At 57.5% G+C, this 22,485-nt stretch overlaps 1 protein-coding gene and 1 long non-coding RNA gene across 5 annotated transcripts; one reads left to right on the forward strand and one right to left on the reverse strand.

The window, feature by feature from the left end:
* Nucleotides 1-469: 469 nt before the first annotated feature.
* LOC129143677 (uncharacterized) lies at nt 470-7,350 on the reverse strand. The gene is made up of 3 exons (XR_008547411.1): nt 6,947-7,350; nt 6,568-6,709; nt 470-2,767 (listed from the first exon to the last, which is right to left on the reverse strand). It is a non-coding gene; the product is annotated as an uncharacterized LOC129143677 (long non-coding RNA).
* On the forward strand, nt 2,434-22,199 carry MSANTD1 (Myb/SANT DNA binding domain containing 1). 4 transcript variants are annotated; one of them, XM_063808624.1, is made up of 5 exons: nt 3,084-3,223; nt 3,436-3,507; nt 7,377-7,641; nt 11,301-11,576; nt 13,818-14,405. In XM_063808624.1, the coding sequence occupies exons 3-5, from the start codon at nt 7,388-7,390 to the stop codon at nt 14,056-14,058; spliced, it is 771 nt and encodes a 256-aa protein (XP_063664694.1). In that variant the 5' UTR covers nt 3,084-3,223; nt 3,436-3,507; nt 7,377-7,387; the 3' UTR covers nt 14,059-14,405. The 4 variants fall into 4 exon arrangements, with proteins under 4 accessions (XP_063664693.1, XP_063664694.1, XP_001152822.2 ...); XM_063808623.1 differs by having other exon boundaries at nt 2,434-3,507; XM_009447265.5 differs by lacking the exons at nt 3,084-3,223; nt 3,436-3,507 and adding an exon at nt 21,983-22,199 and having other exon boundaries at nt 7,208-7,641; nt 13,818-13,950.
* The last annotated feature ends 286 nt before the right edge of the window (nt 22,200-22,485 follow it).

The following is a 22,485-nucleotide window of genomic DNA, read 5'->3' on the forward strand; positions in this document are numbered from 1 at the left end:
CTGAATTATAACACGTAAGAAAATCACCATTCTTCCGTATTGGTTGGGGGCTCCTGTTTCTCATCCTAGCTTTTTCCTGGAAAGCCCGCTAGAAGGTTTGGGAACTAGGGGAAAGTTCTCAGAACTGTTGCTGCTCCCCACCCGCCTCCCGCCTCCCCCCCAGGTTATGTCAGCAGCTCTGAGACAGCAGTATCACAGGCCAGATGCTGTTCCTGGCTAGATGTTTACATTTGTAAGAAATAACACTGTGAATGTAAAACAGAGCCATTCCCTTGGAATGCATATCGCTGGGCTCAACATAGAGTTTGTCTTCCTCTTGTTTACGACGTGATCTAAACCAGTCCTTAGCAAGGGGCTCAGAACACCCCGCTCTGGCAGTAGGTGTCCCCCACCCCCAAAGACCTGCCTGTGTGCTCCGGAGATGAATATGAGCTCATTAGTAAAAATGACTTCACCCACGCATATACATAAAGTATCCATGCATGTGCATATAGACACATCTATAATTTTATACACACACCTCTCAAGATGGAGATGCATGGCCTCTAAGAGTGCCCGTGTCGGTTCTTCCTGGAAGTTGACTTTCCTTAGACCTGCCAGGTCAAGTTAGCCGCGTGACGGACATCCAGGTGTGGGACATGGTCAGGGCAGGGCTCATTCATTGCCCACTAGGATCCCACTGGAGAAGATGGTCTCCATATCAGCTCTCTGCAGAAGGGAGGAAGACTTTATCATGTTCCTAAAAATCTGTGGCAAGCACCCATCGTATTATCCAAATTTTGTTGAAAATGTGATTAATTTGGTTGTCAAGTTTTGGGGGTGGGCTGTGGGGAGATTGCTTTTGTTTTCCTGCTGGTAATATCAGGAAAGATTTTAATGAAACCAGGGTAGAATTGTTTGGCAATGCACTGAAGCGTGTTTCTTTCCCAAAATGTGCCTCCCTTCCGCTGCGGGCCCAGCTGAGTCTATGTAGGTGATGTTTCCAGCTGCCAAGTGCTCTTTGTTACTGTCCACCCTCATTTCTGCCAGCGCATGTGTCCTTTCAAGGGGAAAATGTGAAGCTGAACCCCCTCCAGACACCCAGAATGTAGCATCTGAGAAGGCCCTGTGCCCTAAAGGACACCCCTCGCCCCCATCTTCATGGAGGGGGTCATTTCAGAGCCCTCGGAGCCAATGAACAGCTCCTCCTCTTGGAGCTGAGATGAGCCCCACGTGGAGCTCGGGACGGATAGTAAACAGCAATAACTCGGTTTGTAGCCGCCTGGCAGGTGGAACTTGCTCCCACTGCGGGGTGGAGTGAGGTTAGTTCTGTGTGTCTGGTGGGTGGAGTCAGGCTTCTCTTGCTACCTGTGAGCCTCATTCCCAGCAGACATCCTCATCGGGCTTTGTCCCTCCCCCGCTTCCTCCCTCTGCGGGGAGGACCCGGGACCACAGCTGCTGGCCAGGGTAGACTTGGAGCTGTCCTCCAGAGGGGCCACGTGTGGGAGTGAGAAGAAGGAAGATCTTGAGAGCTGCTGAGGGACCTTGGAGAGCTCAGGATGGCTCAGACGAGAAGAGGACACTCGCTTGCCGGGCCTGGGCCTCCTGGGAAGGAGGGAGCCGCTCAGAGTGCCGCATGACAACTGAAGGCAACCTGGAAGGTTCAGGGGCCGCTCTTCCCCCATGTGCCTGTCACGCTCTGGTGCAGTCAAAGGAACGCCTTCCCCTCAGTTGTTTCTAAGAGCGGAGTCTCCCGCTGCAATCTGGGTGGTAACTGCCAGCCTTGGAGGATCGTGGCCAACGTGGACCTGCCTACGGAGGGTGGGCTCTGACCCAAGTGGGGCCTCCTTGTCCAGGTCTCACTGCTTTGCGCCGTGGTCAGAGGGACTGTCAGCTGAGCTTGAGCTCCCCTGGAGCCAGCAGGGCTGTGATGGGCGAGTCCTGGAGCCCCACCCAGACCTGACTGCTTCTGAGAGCAAAGGGAAGGACTGACGAGAGATGTATATTTAATTTTTTTTAACTGCTGCAAACATTGTACATCCAAATTAAAGGAAAAAAAATGGAAACCATCAGTTGTTGCTGTGTGAGGCTTGCTTTGCTTCATGAGAACCTAGACCTTGCTGAGCGGGAGTCTTAGGAAGCAGTCTCCTAAGTGCTTCTCCAGCAGGGGCAGAAACTGTCCCACCAGCTAACATCTGGCATTATGGAGGGTCCCCCAGGCAGCTGCCAGCAGGGACAGGCCCCGTGTTTTCTGTAGCCAGGGATGAGGAAGTGGCCCCAGGGCATGGGCCTGGCTGGGTGCTTCTGCAAGGGCCTTCCCAAACCACAGTACAGGTGGTCTTCCTGCCCTGCAGATGGGAGCTGTGGGAGCTGCTGGAGCCTTCATGGTCAAGTGACATCATAAGCTTATATGACATACACAAGCCTCAGGACTTGGCCTATGGCACTGAAGCAGGTCATCAGGCCCAGCACAGAGACTAGAGCTGTGTTTTCACAGGGCCCACCACCCTTCCACCTCCTTGGCCATTGACACCTGCGTCCCTGGCCCAGCTGCTCCCAGGTAACCCCCAAAGCAGCTGGCACATCCCACCTCTGGTGTGGCCGGGGCTGCTGTGTGTCCGCAGGGCCTGCCCCGTCTATTCTAGCTTGTTTGTCCTGTCTGAACCAGCGCCTACTCCAAGAAGCCTCTGCTCAGCCCAGCGGGGATGCTTCTAAGCTCCGGACGAGCCTCTCGGAAGCCTTGGTGATTGGTGGTGTAGTCATCTTGGGATGCAGATGTCTTACCAACCTGCAAGAACAAAAACCCTGTGGCTTCCTCTGGTGCAGGGTATTTAGTCAATGTTTGCTGAGGTCCCGTCTGGTTCTGGCTAATTGGCAGGGGTCGTCCACCCATTCTTTCCCTGCTCTGCTGTCTGTGCCAGGAGAGACGGGGGCCAGTCGGCCAAGGGGCCAGCTCCTGCTGCCTGCTCCTCTTAGGCACGTGCGGGGGCCCCCTTTCTCTGAGCAGGGATAGGGATCAGTCTGCCGGAGGGATGTGGTGGACAGGCCTAAAGCATTTGGGGCGGGGCATGCCACTTGAGCTCCCTAAATGTGTCTCCTCATAGGTGACACCGCTCCAGGGCCCCCCAGTGGCCTCTCCCTTCAGAGCTACCTAAGTTCTGGTCACTTCAGAGAAATGGAGCACCCCCTTCTCCCTGGTCCAGGTGTGGACAGCTTGGCACACTGAGCACACCTGGCATGGCTGGTAATTTCAGAAAGAAGAGGGGGGCCGGGGTCCAGTGGGAAGCAGCGGCAAACCCCTCGTGAGTGGGCTTTGCAGTCCCTCCCCATGCCACGGCAGAGCTGCCCTCAGCACAGCCTTCCTCTTCCTCATCGGAGAGCACACCCTGTCCCCTTGCCGAGCTGTGCTCTGTGCCTTCGGTGGTATTTGATTTTGGCTGCTACTGGCTTTGTTAGGATCTGGAAGTCGCTTCCCCTGCGTGGTGCGTGGAGCACTGTAAGTCAGATGACGGAAGTAGCCAGGGTGAGGTGAGTACCGGGTGGAGCCGCCACGGAAGGGACCGGGTAGGGGGGCCTTGCCTACACGTGATGTGACACGGCCAACCGAGGACAGAGGAAGCCCCGTTCCTGGGGTTGTGGGGTGCACCCCTCAGGGAAGCCTGCAGTGGGGCCTGAGGAAAGGCATCCTCCGCGAGCCCACGAGTCTGGTCCATGAGCACCGTGACAATGTCCGTGGGTAGAGGTGGACCCGGCCTTGTGTCATCACCAGGACCTCTTTTGGGAAACCATGTGGGCATCCCTTGCGGGTCCCCCGGGCTCTGCAGCCCCAGCAGCCTGGCTGCCTGTTGGGCAAGTGGCTTGAGCCACAGAGGACCCAGTCCTGTTGCAGCCACATCCTCTGGGGGGCCCCGCCAGTGTGGCTGGCTTTCTCCACCCTACACCAGGCCTCCAAGTGTCCTGGTCGGGGGTGTCTGGGCCCTGGGTGGGCCCCGTGGACCTGTGAGGTCAGGGTCGGGGCATCACTGGAGGCAGAGGGCTGAAGTTGTGGGTCTGGGTTCCCCTTGTGTGCACAGGCCCCTGCCCTCCGTGCTTGGTCAGGCAGCTACCCCCAAAACTGCTAGGACAGGCTGGTCCTGAGGTGGATCCTGGCCCCTGTACCCTCTGGACAGCCCACCTGCCCAACCTTCTACCCTGCCCCAGCGGCAGCAGTGTTGGCCACATCCTTCCCCTCCTGGCCCCAATTGCTCTGGGGAAGTCCAGGCTCCGGAGCCTGCCCAGGGGCCCCCCGTGATTTGGGCCCAGGACTCCACTTGGTTCTCTGCCTTCACCTAAGCCCTGAACTCCTCGGCTGCCAAATCCCCACCCATCTGCACAGGCTGTGCTCACCACTGCTGCTCCTGGAAGGTGCCCCTCAGTGGGACGCCCACCTCCTCTCTGGGCTTCTGTGTTTGGGAGCCCTGCTGCCCCCACCCTTGGTCAGTCCCCATGTCCTGCTGGCCTGTCAGGCAGGGCAGAAAATCCACCCAGAAATACTGAGCGGGATGAGAGTCTAGTTGGGCCCAGCCTCATTATTTAGAAGGGATGGAGGCCTAGGGAGCATGCTTCTAGCCTGAGCCCAGCAGGGCCCCGCCCATGTCCCAGGTCTGCACCAGGGACAGCTCCTGCTGAGGCCTGACCTGCCCCTTCTCCCTCGGGTGCTGCTGGTTGACCAGCCTCTGGCCCTAGGAGTCCCCGTAGCGACTGAGGGTCCCAGCAGGCCATGCAGCTTTGCCAAGGTACGAGCCCCTCCCCAGCAGGGGACAGATGTGGGGACCCTTCCAGGCAGGAGCAGCTGGGTGCCTGGCGCTGCCATCTGCTGCCTGCCCGGTTCTTGTCCTCACATTGGAGGTCAGTGTGAGGGCTCTGCCTCGGGAAAGGCCATGGAGCTTGCCCTGTCCAGGGCCTCCCATGTGCACTGAGCCTGGGAAGAGAGGGTTGGAGTTGAGCCTTTTACCCTGGGAATGCTGCCTGGAGGATGGTGTGGGTGTGGGGTGGCACCCTGCCAGGCAGGGCCCTGCCTCCCTGCGCCCACTGGAACTCGGGCAGGCAGGGGTGTAGGTGCCTCCTCTAGAGCCGTCAGGTGGGGGCCCCCGGCAGTAGTGGTGGTGTCCACTGGCCAGCAGCTGCCCCTTCAGCCAGGACAGTAGGCCTGACGCCGTCCCCAGCAGCTCCAAGGTGGATTTGTGGAAGGGGGTAGAGGGCACGTAGGGGCCCCATGACCTCCCCAGGGTTCTGGGAGGGCTGTGCTCCCTTAGCCAGCACCATGCTGGGTGATATAGTCAGATCCTGTTACTCCTGTTGTGGAGGTGAGGAAACAGGTTAGTGGGGAGGACATGACTAAGGTCCATGCTGAGTCGCTAGAGCTGCACCCAGAACCACTGCTGGGACCCCATGCCTTTCTGCTTACCCCTTGTGCCGGGAGATGCCAAGAGATGCTGGGAGCCAGCCCCACCTCTGCCCTTGGAGTCATGGCTACGGAAAGGGCATTCGGACCGGTCCCTGACCTCACCGGGGAGGGCCGAACCCTGTTCCTGAGGAGCCAGGGCTTCCTAGAGGAGGTGGGCCTTCTAGTCACTCCTTCATCTGCAGGCACTCCACAGAGCTCTCTGTGCCAGCCCCCAGCACGGAGGGCTGACCTTAGTAGAGTAGAGACCTTGTGGGCCCCCTCCCATGCCCCAGTGCCAGGCAGTAGGGATGATGTCTCCTGAGGCCCAGATGGAAGGGGCTGGACTAGTCTCATGGGGCTGATGGTAGGGCCAGGCCTTGACCAGGGACCCAGTGTAGGGGGTGCAGAGACCCCTCTGAGTTCCTTACACATCCCTGGGGCCCTCCCCATACACTTCCTATCCTGACTGCGGGCAAGAGGGAGCCCCAGTTCGCCTTCCCTATCCTGGGCACCCACAGTGGGGCTGGGCACCCCCGCCATGCCCCTGCCCTGTCCTTCCCCTGAGAGCCTCGGTCCCACCTCCAAGGTGCCTCAGAGGACAGCAGGGGCAGCGGGCAGAGGCCGAGATGCCTCCTCATTCCAGGCTCAGCTGCCCTTCCTGGGGCAGCCCACACCTGAGAGTCTCCTGCAGTTGGTCAGGCCTGAGGAGGGCAGGGGGGTGCCTGCTGTCCCTCTGCTGACCACAGTGGCATTTAGCCTGGGCACCGTGCCCAGCATGGTCCATGCTGCACAGGTGCCGTGGGCTCCACAGAGCCCTGCCTGACATGCATGTGTTACGTTTCAGGTGCCGATGCCCTTGGGCGGCACTTCTCCGGGCAGAACCCCCAGGCCACCGCTCCGGTTCCGCAGCATCTGGGGCTCTCGGCAGGCTGTGGTCCTCCGGCCAGCCTGGGGGCATCTCAGTCCCTCAGCCCCACAGGGGCCTGCCCCGCAGGCTGGGCCTCGAGCCCCGTCTCCGCACGCTGTGCCGAATCTGGCTGCCCATCAGCTCCCTGCGTACCCAGACTGTGCCCTGCCATGCCCGTGGCTCTTCCCAGGAGTGCCCTGTGGCCTCCCCCTGGCTTGCTGGGCTGATTCCCTCCTGTGTCTCAAACAGAGCTCACCTTTGCCATCACTGCTGTCCTCACCGGCCGGTGCCAGAGGCCCGTGTCTGTGTACCCTGTGTCTGCACCTCTGGGCAGGGCCTGGCTCTGACCAACCCGGGCTTCCAGTGTCCACAGACCTAAGGCCCAGGGCTCCTGGGGGCTGGAGCAAGAGAAGCAAAAGGAGCCAAGGGTGGGGGTTTGGGGTTCTTGTGAGGGCCCAGCCCGAGGACCCCAGGACCAGGACACCCAGGAGCCCCGGGGCCCAGCCCCAGTTCAGCCTGGCAGGGGCCTTCTGAGGGAGCTAAAGGGTCCCACAGCCCAGGACCCCCACCAGGGCCAGTGACCAGTGTTGGGGGACTCAGCCTCCCCGTCTCCCGTCCTCTCTTGTTTCTCCCACCTTTTGCCCCCTTTCTCCTTGCCTGTTCCCACCCGAGGCCCCCTCTTGGCCTGCGTGAGCCGGGGCGGCACTGAACTGGGGGCCGATCTGCCTGGGCGGCGGTGAGAGGCAGGGCCGGGAGCCGGGCCGCTGGGTTTGGGCCTGGCCCGCTCGCTGCAATATTGATGGCCCGTCAGTGCGGCCCTGATTCCCGTGCTTTCAGTTAAAAGGTTTCTGTTGTTGTAGCTTATGCAGTTGCTCTGTTGCTATGGAAACGTGACATCAAAATGACGTTTCCCGTTTAAAAGCTTTTAACTAAATTCCTGCCTGTCAGATGTAGGCCCCATTTTGAGCGTGGAGCTGCCTTCGAGCGAGCGTGAGCGGCGCCTCCCGCCCATGGTGCGTGGGGCCGGGCCGGGGCCCTCGCTGAGCGCGCTCTCTCACCCCACAGGCGCCTCCGGCATGGCGGCGGCCGAGGGGCCCGGCTACCTCGTGTCTCCCCAGGCGGAGAAGCACCGGCGGGCCCGCAACTGGACGGACGCCGAGATGCGCGGCCTCATGCTGGTCTGGGAGGAGTTCTTCGACGAGCTCAAGCAGACCAAGCGCAACGCCAAGGTGTACGAGAAGATGGCCAGCAAGCTCTTCGAGATGACCGGCGAGCGCAGGCTGGGCGAGGAGATCAAGATCAAGATCACCAACATGACCTTCCAGTACAGGTGGGCGAGCGCGCAGTGTGGGCCCCACCAGGACGGGCGGGCCCGGGCGTGGCGGGCCGCTCCTGACTTTCTTGGAGCTCTGAGTCGGGACGATGTGTGCGTCCTGCCTGTCGGTCTCCTCTGGCCGGGTATGGGCAGAACCCCACGGGGCGAGACGGGGCCCACGGAAACCGTGTGTGCAGCCTTCCATTGGGGAAGTGGGGAAACTGAGGCCCAGCAAGGGCAGGAAACCAGTCTAAGAGCTGAGGGGTAGCAGGGGTGGGGCTGGTGCTGGGCAGAGGCCAGGATGGCTCCCAGGACGTATGGGCGGTCTGGGCACTGTCCCTCGGAGGCAGCAACACTCATGGTGGTGCCCACTGACCTCACACCCTCCTTCCCCATAGGGAGGCGGCGGCTGCCAGTGCCCTCCCCACCACCAAGCTCCCAAGCTCAGCAGGGGTTTCAGGGGCCTACTGTGTCATTGGGGAAATTGAGACTGCAAGTGAGAAGGAGGCTCAGTGCTCTGCGACTTGGAGCATCCACTGAGCCTCTGCCATGAGCCCGTGAGCCCCACTGGGGCTGGCCCTAGGGTCACGGTGGGGTATTTCCAGAAATCACCAGGTGAGGTGCAGGACCGGCCAGCGCATGGGTGGCGCTTACTGTGCGAAGAAGAAAGAGGTGGGGGCCTGCCCTGGCCCAGGACTCCCAGTGTGGGGGCTCCCGGCCTGGCCCCACCTCTGCTCCTGCCACATGGCAGGTGGGCCCTTCCTGCCCCGGCAACCTGCAGGGAAGGCCGGAGGGGACCACCCGGCCAGGGAGGTGTTGGCGTCTAGGAGGGGACAGGTGTGGTCCCACACACCCAGCATCTTAAAGTGCGTGGGTCCCCAGCCCATTAGGACAGGGTCCCGGGTGGGCAGGGGTCATGGTGGGGTGAAGGTCTCAGGCACAGGCAAGGTCACAGGTGCGGTGAGGGTCTTGCAGGGTGTGAAGGTCATAGGTATGCGGTGAAGGTCACAGGTGTGGGGTGATGGTTTTGGGTGTGGGGAGGGTCTTGCACGGAGCGAGCGTGGCAGCAAGAGCTGGAAGCTGCAGGGGGAGAATGGCAGCAGAGAGCACCCGGCCCTGTGGGCGGCCTGGACAGGGCTGGGCCTGGGGCTGCCGGAGAGCCTGTCAGCTTCCAGGATGGGAGTGGCCTCACTCAGCTGCTCCACCTCCGGGTCAGGCAGGTGAGCCTGGGGCAGAGAGGCTGAGAGCACCTGAGCCACTTGTGGGAGAGGCTACCCCCACTGCCCCCCGCAGGCGAGGAGCCGGCCTCCAGCACAGCAGAAGGGGACCCCCAGTCCCCGGCCCTAGTGGGAGCGGGGAAGAGGCCCAGCAAGGCCCCGGACAGACCGCCAGTCTGTGGGGTCTCCGCTTTCAGTTGCGTTGATTTGATTTTTTCTGAGCCTTGAAGGAGGGGTCCGGGGCCTGGCCCTGCCCAAAGGCCCCTAGGCAGGCCCCAAAGCCGGGACCTAGGGTGCTGAGCATGACGGATGTTGGGTTTGAGCGGCTGGCTTGCGATGTGAGGGCTGAGGTGTGAGCCTGGGTATCTTCAGAGGCTCGGTGGACACAGGCAGCTGCCCGCGGCCCCACTGTTCCCGTGGCCTCCTAGTCCTGCTCAGGCACCTGGTGAGGAAGGGACGCAGAGGGCAGTGGGAGGTGGCCACGACTGTTCCAGCAGGCTCCCCTCTGACTCAGGAATTCATGAGCACCACCTCCCTGGCTGGCTCTGGTTGGTGTCTGGCCAGGTTATTCATTATTTATGCTGAAAGCCTCTTCAGAGTCCCAGGGGAGGGTTTCTGTCTCCATTCCTGGAGGCTGAGAGATGAGGGTGCAGCAGAGTGGGGGCCTCCACTCCAGACCCTGCAGTCTGGGCTGGCCAAGGGCTGCGCTGGTGCACCGCACGTCATGGCTGATGAAGCACTTCCACACCACAGCCCCTCAGAGCTGCCACAGTCAGCCTTAGTTCACCGAGGGGGAAGCTGAGGCCCAGAGCATGAGAGGGACTTGCCCAGGGCCACATAGTCCTTAGAAGAGGAAGCTGTGGCTGGGTGACTCGATCTTTGTCCTTTTTCTTTATACCCGCAGTCTCCCCATAGCAGAGGCTTTTCTTTTTTTTTTCTTTCTTTTTTTTTTTTTTTTACAAGAACTCTTTACATATTAAGGCTGTTGGGCTGAAGAAGCCTGAGAGGGTGGCTGGTTCTGTGGAGCGTGGTTTGTTGAAGTACAGTTTGGGGGCCTCCTACACTGAGAATAGGCCTTTTCTCGTTTCTCCAAAGAGTGGGCTGGCTCAAGTAGGGCAGAGAGAGAAGCCTGGGGCAGAGGTTAGGGATGGGCACCCAGCGCCTGCCCTCACACGCTCTGTGCTGGTGTCTTCACAGCCACATGCCACCCTGGGCAGCAGCCCCTGCTCACCATCTGGCTGTGCCTGTTTGCTGGGGGCACCTCATTCAGAATCCAGCTTATTGTTTCCAACGGCCAATGGCCACACCCTGGCAGGTAGCAAGAGTAGGAGAGAGGAGACACCCACTCCTAGCACAGGGTGGGTTTGGAGCCCGGCCTTGGGGCACTCTGTCACTCAAAGGCAGAGTGGGGAGTGGGCACTGGGCCTTAGGAGGTACTGGGTCCAGTGAGGCAGAGATGCCCCTGCCCCACCCCCACCTTGTGGCTTCTTCCCTGGCCTGGCCAGAGCTGTCTGGCCGCCATGGGGCCCTGTGTCTCCTGCCTTGACCTCCCAGAGGGCAGCCGAGGCCCAGGGGAGGCCTGGGGACTTAGCCTCTCAGGGCAGGACCTGTCTGCAGGAGTAGGTGGGTGCAGGGGGTCCCAGTGGTAATGAGGCATCAGGCAGTGTGGGAAGGGGCCCATCCGGCCCACCCCAGGGCCTCTGGGCAGGTTGCAGGTTGTAGCGCTGGATCTAGGCTCCTGCCCAGACTGTAGGTTCAACCAAGAATGGCATGGGAGCCCAGCCTGCTGTTTGCTTTATTAAATCTGCCCTGTAGCTGGGGGAGGGGCTTACTTTGATCATCACTATGTCATTGATATAAAAAAAGAGGCTCAGAGAGGTGAATGAACCTGCCCAGAGTCACACAGCAAAGTGTGGAGATGAGATACTGACTCAGGGCTGTGGACACTGAAGCCTGTGCTCTAATGCCAGTGGCTGTCGCTCCCTGAGGCATTCTCTCCCGAACAACACAGTTATTATATTACAAAATATTATCACTATATTTATATATCTTATAATACCTTATTATTACAATAAAACCTTATTACTCTACCTTTCAAAATGACTTATTTAAAAAGCAGTATTTGCTCATTGCAGAGAGTCTAGAAACTATAGAAAAGCAAGGGAAAAGCAATAGGACCAGCCCCAAGGTCCCAGCATGCACAGATAACCTTAGTAATACTGGGACGTGTGCTTCCTTTTTAACATCTGAGCCCGTGTAGGTCCTGAAGCCCAGCTTCTTTCTAAGTCCAATGTCATCTTGACCCTGGAGCCTGGCCGATTTTGCTGGGGAGGCCCTTGCCAGCCGAGAGCGGCTCCTGCCTGTGCTGGCGTGGCGCGCCCCTCTGCTGAGGCCGGGCAGGACAGGGGCTGGGCCAGCTCTGTTTCTCACCCTTGGCTCTTGTGTCTCTCGTTTCAGGAAATTAAAATGCATGACAGATAGCGAGTCCGCCCCGCCCGACTGGCCCTATTACCTAGCCATTGATGGGATTCTGGCCAAGGTCCCCGAGTCCTGTGATGGCAAACTGCCGGACAGCCAGCCGCCGGGGCCCTCCACGTCCCAGACCGAGGCGTCCCTGTCGCCGCCTGCTAAGTCCACCCCTCTGTACTTCCCGTATAACCAGTGCTCCTACGAAGGCCGCTTCGAGGATGATCGCTCCGACAGCTCCTCCAGCTTACTGTCCCTTAAGTTCAGGTAGTGTGTCTGCTTGTCCTTCCCCTGCCCTGGGGTGTCTCAGCCCCCACCATTTAGAGAAAGGGACTGGGAGTGGCGAGGCCGGCGGCGGCGGCCGCAGTGGTTGCAGAGGCCGTGGCTGCGGGCAGCGCCTCCAGGGACAGGCGGCCTCAGACCAGGGAGGGCTTTAGTGTCCACAGGCAGACCGAGTTTGTCTCCCAGCTCCATCACTTTTGAGCTGCACGGAAAGTTCCTTGACTTCTCTGGCCTCAGTCTCCCTCCTATAAAATGGGGATAAATCAGTACCTTTCTCAGAGGGTGGCTGGGAGCATCACAGGAGAGAAGACGCAGCACGGGGCCCGGCACACGGAGGGAGACCAAGCCCCAGACCCCAGAATGCGCCCCCTGGCCTCCCTTAGCCCACACGGACCCCACCCTCACAGGCCAGCTGCCCTCTCAGCACTGGGGAGGGTGTCGGGCTGCACCTCATCACGTGTTGCCGTGGGCATGGCGCATCCCCTCTGCCGTCCATCCCACACCTCAGACCAGGCCCGTGCTGGCCGCGTGACTGTGCCTGCAAGATGCTCACAGGGCAGCCGGGAGCCAGGCAGCATGCAGGACAGACACCTGTGGGGTGGGCCTGGGGAGCCCAGAGAAGGTGCTTTTGAGGAGGGGACATTTGGGGTGGGCTTTCAAGGTAAAATAGAAGTTGGCCATTTGGAGGCAAGAACAGAAAGATTGTGGATTTGAGTCACAGCTTCTCCCCTGCCCTGGTCTTTAAGTGTTTCTGACAGGAGGTGTCAGAAAAGTATCTTTAGTAGAGAAGGCGTCTCCGAGGAGGGTCCCTCTCATGCCGGGGGCCGCTGCTTGACTCAGGATTTCTCATTGAAGACCTGAGACAAAAACACTTTTGCTGGCAGCTAGAAGGAACCAGCAGGAGGCCTGAGATTTATGGCTGTTGTTCCCGTGGACTGAGCCCAGTTCTCAGACTTAGCTGCCTGGGGCCTTGCACAGGGCTGGGGCGTGGGGGCTGCCCTCCCTCATCAGGCCCAAAGCGCAGATCTCACGCCCCTGAGGTTGGCTGTACCCTCTCAGCTCAGAGCAGAGTGTGGGCCAGGGATGAGCAGGCACTGGAGCAGGGCCTTGGGGTCTGTGGGTTTTGGCAGCTCCCTGCCCTTCAGTGAGGTCTGCTGAGACCACGGGTGGCCCCTACCCCAGCAGCAGAGCTCTCAGGAGGCGCCCACAGGGCTGGACTGCCTTTACTCGCCACCTCTACCAGAGCTCTGAGGTCCTGGGGAGAGAGCCCAGGCCTCTTGTGGGCCCCACACCCTCTAGGTGCCTGTCCTTCTGCTTCTCTACCAAGGTGTGCCGGCCCCATTTCTAGGCCGCCGGGAGATAAGGGGGCTCACATCTCAGGACCTTCCTTCTGGGACCTCAGTTTCCCCATCTGCCTAAGGCCGGGTAGGGCTGGTGGTCTTGGCTTCCCTACAGGGGTCCTGAGTACTCTGCGCTACCCAGCACCCCCCACCCCTGCCTTCATCTCTCCCTGGGGGTGGTCTCTCCACCCCTGGCCCCCAACTGGGGCTGAGCCCCCACCTGCCCAGTTTGGTGGGTGAGGGGTGCTCCCTGGCAGGATGTGCCCCTCTGCAGCCCAGAACATCCCACCCTTTGCAGACCGAAGGGGTGTGGATTGTCCTGGGACCCTGGTCATTGGGGTCATCCGCTAGTCGCAAAGGACGGCAATGCCTGTGGCCTCTCTTTCTTTCTTTTTCTTTTTCTTTTTTTTTGAGACGGAGTCTCGCTCTTGTGCAGAGAGCAGTGGCGTGATCTTGGCTCACTGCAACCTCCGCCTCGTGGGTTCAAGCGATTCTCCTGCCTCAGCCTCCCGAGTAGCTGGGATTACAGGCACCCACCACAATGCCTGGCTAATTTTTGTATTTTTAGTAGAGATGGGGTTTCACCATGTTAGCCAGGCTGGTCTTGAACTCCTGACCTCAGGTGATCCACCTGCCTCGCCTCCCAAAGTGCTGGGATTACAGGCATATGCCTCCGCGCCCGGCCACCCCTGTTACTTTCTGTCAAAGGGGGTGGGTTCTGGCCCCTCCTTTGCACATGGAATATGAGACCCTGAGTAAGTGACCTGACTCCCTGGGGCCTCAGTTTCCCCATTTGCCCAGTAGGATCGTTGGGAGGGTCCGGTGAGGCCCCCGGTGTGCCCAGGCTCTGTGGCCAGCACGTCCACAGCCGGCACTGTCCTTCCAGGTCGGAGGAGCGGCCGGTGAAGAAGCGCAAAGTGCAGAGCTGCCACCTGCAGAAGAAGCAGCTGCGGCTGCTGGAGGCCATGGTGGAGGAGCAGCGCCGGCTGAGCCGCGCCGTGGAGGAGACCTGCCGCGAGGTGCGCCGCGTGCTGGACCAGCAGCACATCCTGCAGGTGCAGAGCCTGCAGCTGCAGGAGCGCATGATGAGTCTGCTGGAGAGGATCATCACCAAGTCCAGCGTCTAGGCCAGCAGGCGGCGGCGGTGGCGGCGGGGCCGGGCGGCTGGTGGTGCTGCTTGGGCCACCCAGGGCAGGCCACTCAGGCCAGGCGGGCAAGGGGGCCACCCCGCGAGCAGAGACCGCCTTCCACCTGGCCTCTGGCAGAATGTCCCTTCTGAGGGGTGTTTTGAGGAACCCCCAGGCCCTGGGGACCGTGAGGCTCCAGTCTCCAGCATGAATGCCCTTCCTCGGACACAGGCCAGGGCCTCCGGGGTTCACTCCGAGTAAGAACGTCCTAGAGCCACTCTCCAGTGTCATTACTATCAATGATACTAGACGTGGCTTTGATATTAAACGTATACTTTTTCATTCTTGCCTGGAACGCACAGTTTGCTGTTGCTGGCTTGGTGAGGATGCCCTGATTGATGGATCCCGAAAATGAAAGCAGATGGAAACGGGTTGGGGCAGGCCGGAGCTGGGGCAGCTCTCTCCTGAAGGGAACCCTGTGTCCTCCCTCACCAGGACCTCTGCGTCTCTCCTTAAATGGCCTCTGACGCCTGATGAAAACCCCAGGGACCTTCCAGGAGGCTTTTATTCAGCTCTGTTTGGAGCATCAGGTGTTTCCACTGCCTCCTTAGCAATGACACTAATAAAAGTCGTAACACCTGTTCACATGCACAGCCCTGTTGAGTGTTCTGGGCTCTGGAGATGTCATGGTGGACGACACAAAGGCCCTGGCCTCTTGGAGCTTATGCTCCCATGCGGGGGAGACACATGGGGCAGTAGAGAAATGGTTGCAGGTTGTGATAAGTGCTGGAAGGGAGGGGTTGGCCTGAGGACACGGAGGCAGACATACGTGGAGCTGGGAACAGTGGCCACACAGGGAACGGCCAGTGCGAAGGCCCAGAGGCAGAGGACACTGGAGCAAGCCCAGGAGCAGCTAGGAGGCTGGTGGCCAGCAGCCAGGCCACGGAGGCCCGTGCAGCCCGTGGGGAGGAGTGTTCATGTTTTTCAAGCTTAGTGGGAGTCTTTTGGCCAGTGCAGCTCTGGGTCTGACATCGGTGGGGGACAGGGGGGTGGTGGAGCGGCCACAGCTGCAAGCTCACCTCACTGCCGGCCCTTCCACCAGTTTCAAACTCTTTCTAGAAGCTCCAGCTTTCCCAAAGCTGAATTCTCTATGAGCCTCCTTGGCCGGGACTCGGGCATCTGGTTGCCCTGGCTGCAAAGGAGGCTGGGGCCAGGTGTGTTTGAGTCACCTCCTGGAATTAGGCAAGTTGCTGCCCAAATAGAAGGTTGTTGGCAGGTGGGTCAGCAGGTGAACAGCATGGGTTTGACTCAGGGTTCAGAAAAATCTCCCTCTGGCTGCCAAGCGAGCAGGCCATGGAGACAGGTGCGGAGGCAGGCGTGGCGGCAGGCATCCTGCCAGGCAGTGCTGCAGTCATCCTGCGACAAGCAGCAGCAGCTCATCCTACCCTCTAGGGGGTCTTGAGGTCAGCCAGGCAAGAGAGCGGCTTGGGCTCCACTGGGTGTGGGACCAGCCTGTGGACCATGGTGGTGTGGAGGGTGCCCTCGGCCTGCCTGTGTGAAGGAGAGGCCAGCGTGTTCTGTGGAGCCCAAAGGGGAGCTGGGCAAGCAGGATTCACTTCACTCTGAGGGTCCTGGAGCTCCCACCCTCCTCAGCCATCTCCCCAGAGCCTGTGTGCCGAGGACTCGGCCCATGTTGCTGTGGGATGAGAGGCAGAGTGTCGTGAGGGTGTAAGGAGCGGCGGCAGTGGTGGGAGGAGGGAGCAGCAGCCAGCGCTACGGTGCCAGTTTCCAGCTGCCAGATGACGCAGCTGACCCTGTGGTTGGGAAGAGATGCACAGAGCCAGCTCTTTCAAGCCAGTGTGGCTGCCACAGCGCCTGCCGAGAAGCAGAAGGAAGGGTGGCCCCAGGAGGACAGAGGATGCGGGCACATCTCCTGATGTGGGCCTGAGTTTTGGGAGCTTTTGCTCTAGCCAGTTTCCAGCTCAGGGACCCACCCGCCTCGTAGGCAAGACACCACCCAAGAAATCATTTGCTTAACAAACACACTGGGCTCCCACTGGACACCTGTGCCACCCTAGATGCTGGGAACCCAGCCATGACACAGGCACCTGCCCCCAGCTGCTGACCACTGAGGCTGGCTAGCAGCTCCCATGGGGCCAGTATGGGGTTCCCCAGCCTCCTAACAGGGAGCCAGTCACAAGCCCTCGAGAGGGAAGGGTGCCCGCGGCCCTGGCAGGAAGGTTAGGCTGGACGCTCCCACAAGACATAACAGATGGAGGTTCTAAATGATGTAGCGACTTCTTCACCCTGAAACCGCTCTAGAGTCAGCCATGACACACCGGTACTTCAGTAACTGCCAGGCATCCGGGACGGCACACCGCGAGTCGCTGCTGTGCTTGGGTTAGAAGTGGTTTGGTCTGTTTTCTTCTCGCCCTCTCTAATCAGAGTCAGTGATTCATGCCCTTCCACCACCTTAGAGAAGGGGCAGGCGCTGCCCGTTCTTCTCCAGGCTGGAGCAGCATCGCCTCGTGTCAGCAGAACTCAGCTGTAGAATCTCGTGGGGTTGGTGCCTTTCATCAGCAGCATGTCCTTAACAACTTTCTGATTTCTTCCTTAGTTGTTGGTCCATTAAGGAGAAAAAAATGATCTCAGCCATTGCTAAAATATTTGATAAGATTCAGCAAAGCAGCATGTTAACATTGAAAACTAGAATCAGGAGCCAGGCAGATGTGCTTGCTTTTCACCTGTAGTATTTCATGTTGTTTTGACGTTTTTAGCTAATGCATTAAGATAAATAAACAAAAGCCGGGCACGGTGGTTCACGCCTGTAATCCCAGCACTTTGGGAGGCTGAGGCAGGAGGATCCTCTGAGGTCAGGAGTTCAAGACCAGCCTGACCAACATGGAGAAACCTCGTCATTACTAAAAATACAAAATTAGCTGGGCGTGGTGGTGCATGCCTGTAATCCCAGCTACTTGGGAGGCTGAGGCAGGAGAATCGCTTGAACCCGGGAGGCGGAGGTTGCAGTGAGCTGAGATTGCACCACTGCACTCCAACCTGGGTGACAGAGTGAAACTCGGTTTCAAAAAAAAAATTAAAAAAGATAAATAAAATAAGCAGGAGAAGAAATGAAGAAAGTAGAGTTACCTTTGTTTTGAGATTTCATTTTTGTATACCCAGAAAGCCAAATGTACAAAAGACTGGGAGCTCTTTAAACCAGCTTAAACTTGTTGAAAATGAGGATGAAGAAATATCCCATTCAGAGTTGGAATGAATTTAACCCAGAAGGAACAGGACCTATACTGAAGAGAATTATGCAGTCTTACTGAAAAATCTAAATAATACCTGAGCGCTGGAGAAACTTAGCACACTCCCGAAAGCTCCAAAGTCAATGTCATCATTTTATTAATGTCACTCCAAACATAGTCTCAACATCACTTCTTGGTTTTGACATGGACGTGATGATGTTTAAATTCATATGAAAAAAGAACGGGGCCAAAAGTCCAAGGCCAGTCAGCGTGAGAAGACCGCTCGGCCTCCCTCGGAGTCGGGGAGTTGGAACCGCAGACTGAGATCATGTGGCTGCTGGAGGCCAGGACGAACGTCGGGAAATGGAGACTCCTGCGTTGCTGGTGGGATGTGGTGCAGCTGCTTCCAGGAGCAATTTGGTGTCCCGTCCTAAAGCTGAAGAAACGCATTTCCTCTGGGCAGTGCCACTCCTAGACAGGCCACCCTGCGGCAGCCGTCCTCAAACTGGTCTGAGGACCCCTCAACGCTCTTAAAAATCATTAAAAGTGGGCCAGGTGTGGTGGCTCACACCTGTAATCCCAGCACTTTGGGAGGCCGAGGCGGGTGGATCACGAGGTCAGGACATTGAGACCATCCTGGCTACCACGGTGAAACCCCGTCTCTACTAAAAATACAAAAAATTAGCCGGGCGTGGTGGCAGGTGCCTGTAGTCCCAGCTACTCGGGAGGCTGAGCCAGGAGAATGGCATGAACCCAGGAGGCGGAGCTTGCAGTGAGCTGAGCTCGCACTACTACACTCCAGCCTGGGCAGCAGAGCGAGGCTCTGTCTCAAAAAAAATAATAAATAAATAAATAAAAATAAAATAAAATTCATTAAAAGTGCCAAAGAACTTTTGCTTATGTGAGTTCTAATGACCAATATTAATACACATTAGAATACCTTATTAGAAATTAAACCTGAGACCTTTGGAAAACATGTATTCATTTCAAAATAGCAATAAACCCATGACATATTAACATAAATAACAATTGTATGAAAAATATATTTTCCAAAACAAAAAGTTTTCGGGAGAAGTGTGGCATAGTTTTACATGGTCGTAAATCTCTGGCTTAAGAGAAGCCCGCTGGCCTCTCATCAGGCTCCGGGTCCGTCCACTGTGGGGGTGTTTTGGTTGTGAAGTATAGGAGTGAATGGAGAATCTCATTCTTACCCAGATATGTATTTGAAAAGAAAAGGAACATTTTAATAACCTTTGCAAATAATCGGTATATTCTTCCGTGATCCTATTCCAACACTGGACAGGTGGTGGTTTTTTTGTTTTTTTTTTTTGAGACGGAGTCCCGCTCTGTCACTCAGGCTGGAGTGCAGTGGCGCGATGTCAGCTCACTGCAAGCTCCGCCTCCTGGGTTCACTGCAAGCTCCGCCTCCTGGGTTCACGCCACTGTCCTGCCTCAGCCTCCTGAGTAGCTGGGACTACAGGCGCCCGCCACCACACCTGGCTAATTTTTTGTATTTTTAGTAGAGATGGGGTTTCACCGTGTTAGCCAGGATGGTCTCGATCTCCTGACATCGTGATCCACCTGCCTCGGCCTCCCAAAGTGCTGGAATTACAGGTGTTAGCCACCGCGCCCAGCAGACAGGTGGTGGTTTTTTACTGGCCGGTTGTATGTGGAATCTGATACCCTATCAATGAACTTCTACTTCATTTCAGGAGAATCCGTTGGTCCGTCTTGTGCTTCAAGGACTCTGTCCATCATGCCTCTGTGACCTCACACGCTGGGCCTTTGGTTCACTAAGTTATGCGGATATTCCAAATGCTGACACAGTTCCTTAATCAGTATTTTAAAATCACTTTTGGCGATATCACCAATCTTAGAAAAGTCTTTCAGTTGGAAAGGTAGTGAACTCATGGTGGTGTTTTTCAGAATTCTGATTTTTGCATGAAAGCTTGAATTTTATCACTGGTAACAAATGCTGTCAGCTATTTTCTTTGAATGAGACAGGCTCACTTTGTTCGTTTTCCAAAAAAAAAAAAAGTCTGCCAGGACACCCAAGGCTGAACAACCAGAGTTTTTGCACATCCTTTTTTTGAGTAAAAAGTGTGCTCCATACGTGTGTTCCAGATCCAGACGGTAGCTCAGCCCATGGCACACCTGCATTTCCTCAGCGTGGACGTGGGGCAGGCGCGCCTTCCAACTGCTCAGGCAGGACGTTGAAAAGACGTGGACCCAGGGGTCAAGACCTCACACACTCGACCATTTTCACTCCATCACGGACATTTGGAAGTGACCGGCGTTTCACACTGCAGCTGTGCGGTGCGAAAACCCCTCAGGGCTGCACCGGGGCTCGGGGCCTGCCTGCGTTCCTGCTCGGGTCTTGCCACATCAGTGCACACGTCAGCTCGGTGAAGACCCCGTGAAGACCCCGTGATCATCAGGCTATGATGAAGGCAGCTGCAACCTCAGGGACCCTTGGTGACCCACAGGCTGAGACCTGAGAACCACTGCCTGAATGCTGGAGCGGGCACACAGGTGACCTGAGCAAGCCTCGTCTGTCCTTGCCCGGTACCCAGAGCTGGCTCACTGGCGATTGGTGGACGCACGGGCGCTGTCACACAAAGGGGCCCTCCGTGTGACTGGGTGGCGTCATCACAGACAGCGTGTGGGAACTGTGCCCCCAAGAGGGCCCAGAGGGACTCCCTGCTGTCTTGTAGGCACTGGGGATAGAGTCAGGTGGAAAGCAGATACACATCTTTGTCTTTACAGGGTTTCGAGTTGAGGGTGGGGCTAGAGCAACAATAAACACGTAAGTGTCTAGTATGTTAGAAGAGAGGTGCTTTCCAGGGAAATAAGGCTGTAGGGGGATTGGAGCCGTGGGGTGAGAGAGAAGGCCTTCAAAAAATGTCATGTGAGCGGATGGAGTGGGAGGGGCGCCCTCACCTGAGCACTGGGAGCTGCACTGTCTAGGTGGGAGCTGGCTCTGAGGGCGAGGTGGGCCTGGACAGGGACACCCTGCTTTCTGCTGGGACAAGAGAGTCCCGGAGCAGGGAGGGTCAGGTGTGGCGTGGAGCCTGGGAGGTGGGTGAGGGGTGCTCAGGAGGCATCCTGGCCTAGGGGAGGTTAGAATGGTTGGACTGGCACAGGCCTTGGCTGTTGCCCGGGCATGGGGAAAAACCAGAACCTCTGTGTGCTGGCTTTGCGCTCGTGGTCATCTCCAGGACTCAGAACATGCGAGAGGCGCTCAAGGTGGAGCGTGTGGGAGAAGGTGCTGCCTGCGGTTTCAGCCCAAGTTCATCTCAGCTGGGTCCGGAGGGAGAGGGCACCCTACCCCTAGAACACGAGCATCTTACAGTAGAAAAAGCCAGTTGGAAGCCCCTGGGACCGCCCTACCTTCCAAAATAGAAGCCAAGAACTGACACATCTGTGGGGGACATGACCAGCCAAGCCGTGAACACTGCGCACATGTGAATTCCTGGTACATCCGTGGCTTGTGCAGGGACCACCACAGGCTCCCCTCAGCTCAGGGAAGTGGGACCCCTGCACAGCCCCTGCCCTGCATGCAGCGGTCCACCTGGTGCCTTTCGCTGCCCTCTGTTTATCTCCGCCTTGCTGGGCACTAGCTCAGCTTCACTGCTTTCCGTCAAGGCTAATCTGCTCTCCTGCTCTGCACCACCATGTCCAGACCTTGAGCGCCTCGTCCCCCACAAATGTCATATTTACCCCCTAGAGGACCTAGAGGACAGGAGGGAGTGGGTATGCTGGGTAGCGTGGTAAAACCCACACGTGTCTCAGGTCTGCCCTCCCCATTGGGGCCAAGTGCCCAACCTTGCACTCCCTAAGAAAGGGTGTGACGTTTGGGGAACGCCTTTGGGGCTGGAGCCACACTTGGGCCTCATTTGGATGTTTTCCCTGATCCTTTTTCCAGGTAGCCCACAGGCTACAGCTGAGGGTGTGCCCAGGGCGAGAGAAGACTCTGCGGGGCTCTGGGCTGCCCTTGCGGCGTGAGCCGTGCACTCCTGCTGCCGGGCGTGCTGGGCAGAGGGGATGTCTGGGGTCTTGGACAGCTCTTCCTGGGAGGTCACGGAGGAGGCCCTGCAGCTTTGGAACTAAGCTACACCAGCACTGGGAAGTTCTCCTTTGGAAACAGTTTTTAGGGTGTGCACCTCTCAGCCTGAGTCTGATCTCACAGAGACTCTGTGAGCTGCTGCTTGCCCTCGTGACCCCCTTCAGCTCATGCCAGCCTGCCTGGTATGCTGCTAAGAACCAGCGCTGGCACAGCGTGCGTCTGTCCCCTGCCCAGCCTTTTCTCACACAAGTACCTGCTGCTCTGAACCTTGCCATTTTCGGCAATATACCTGCGTTAAAAAGGTTTGCTTCTTGTTAATGCTGGCAGAATGCCCTCCTCCTCTTGAACGGGAGAATCGGATTCCAGTGTGTGGAGGCACGGTCATCTCGTGGGTCCCTTACTGATGGAGAGATTGTTCCAGGCTTTCTCTGCAATAAACCGTGGTGCAGCGGATGTCTCTCTGTGCACTTGTGTACACTAGTGAGCTTTGAAGGATGAGACAAAACACTTATAACTCTAGGGGAAACGAAAAGTTGTACAGGAAAGGGAAAGTCAGGCTACAAATGGCTCACACGTGAGGTCGGGTTGAGATTTACTTTTTTCCACACAGATATCCCGTTGTTACAGCACCGTTTGTAGAAGAGGGTGTCCTGTCGCTATGGAGTGGCTTTGGACTCTTTCTTGAAGATGGATGGCCTGTGGATGTGTCAGGCCCGCTCTGGAGTCTGCATTCTGTCCATTGATAATGATGTTAATCCTCACATCAGTACACACTTTCCTGATTACTGTAAGTCTTGAAACCTGGTCTAATAAATCTTTCAACTGTATTGTTCTTTTTAGAAAGTGGATATTTTTAAAGTCTTTAGCATGTCCTCATATTCTTTTTGTTGTGGTAAAATATACTCAATATACAATTTGCAATTTTAATTGTTTTATTTATTTATTTATTTTGAGACGGAGTTTTGCTCTTGTCCCCCAGGCTGGAGTGCAGTGGCTCGATCTCAGCTCACTGCAACCTCCGCCCCCCGGGTTCAAGCAATTCTCCTGCCTCAGCCTCCCGAGTAGCTGGGATTACAGGCGCGCACCACCACGCCTGGCAAATTTCTGTATTTT

The sequence above is a fragment of the Pan troglodytes genome, chromosome 3 (assembly GCF_028858775.2).
Source record: "Pan troglodytes isolate AG18354 chromosome 3, NHGRI_mPanTro3-v2.0_pri, whole genome shotgun sequence".
Classification (NCBI taxonomy): domain Eukaryota; kingdom Metazoa; phylum Chordata; class Mammalia; order Primates; family Hominidae; genus Pan; species Pan troglodytes.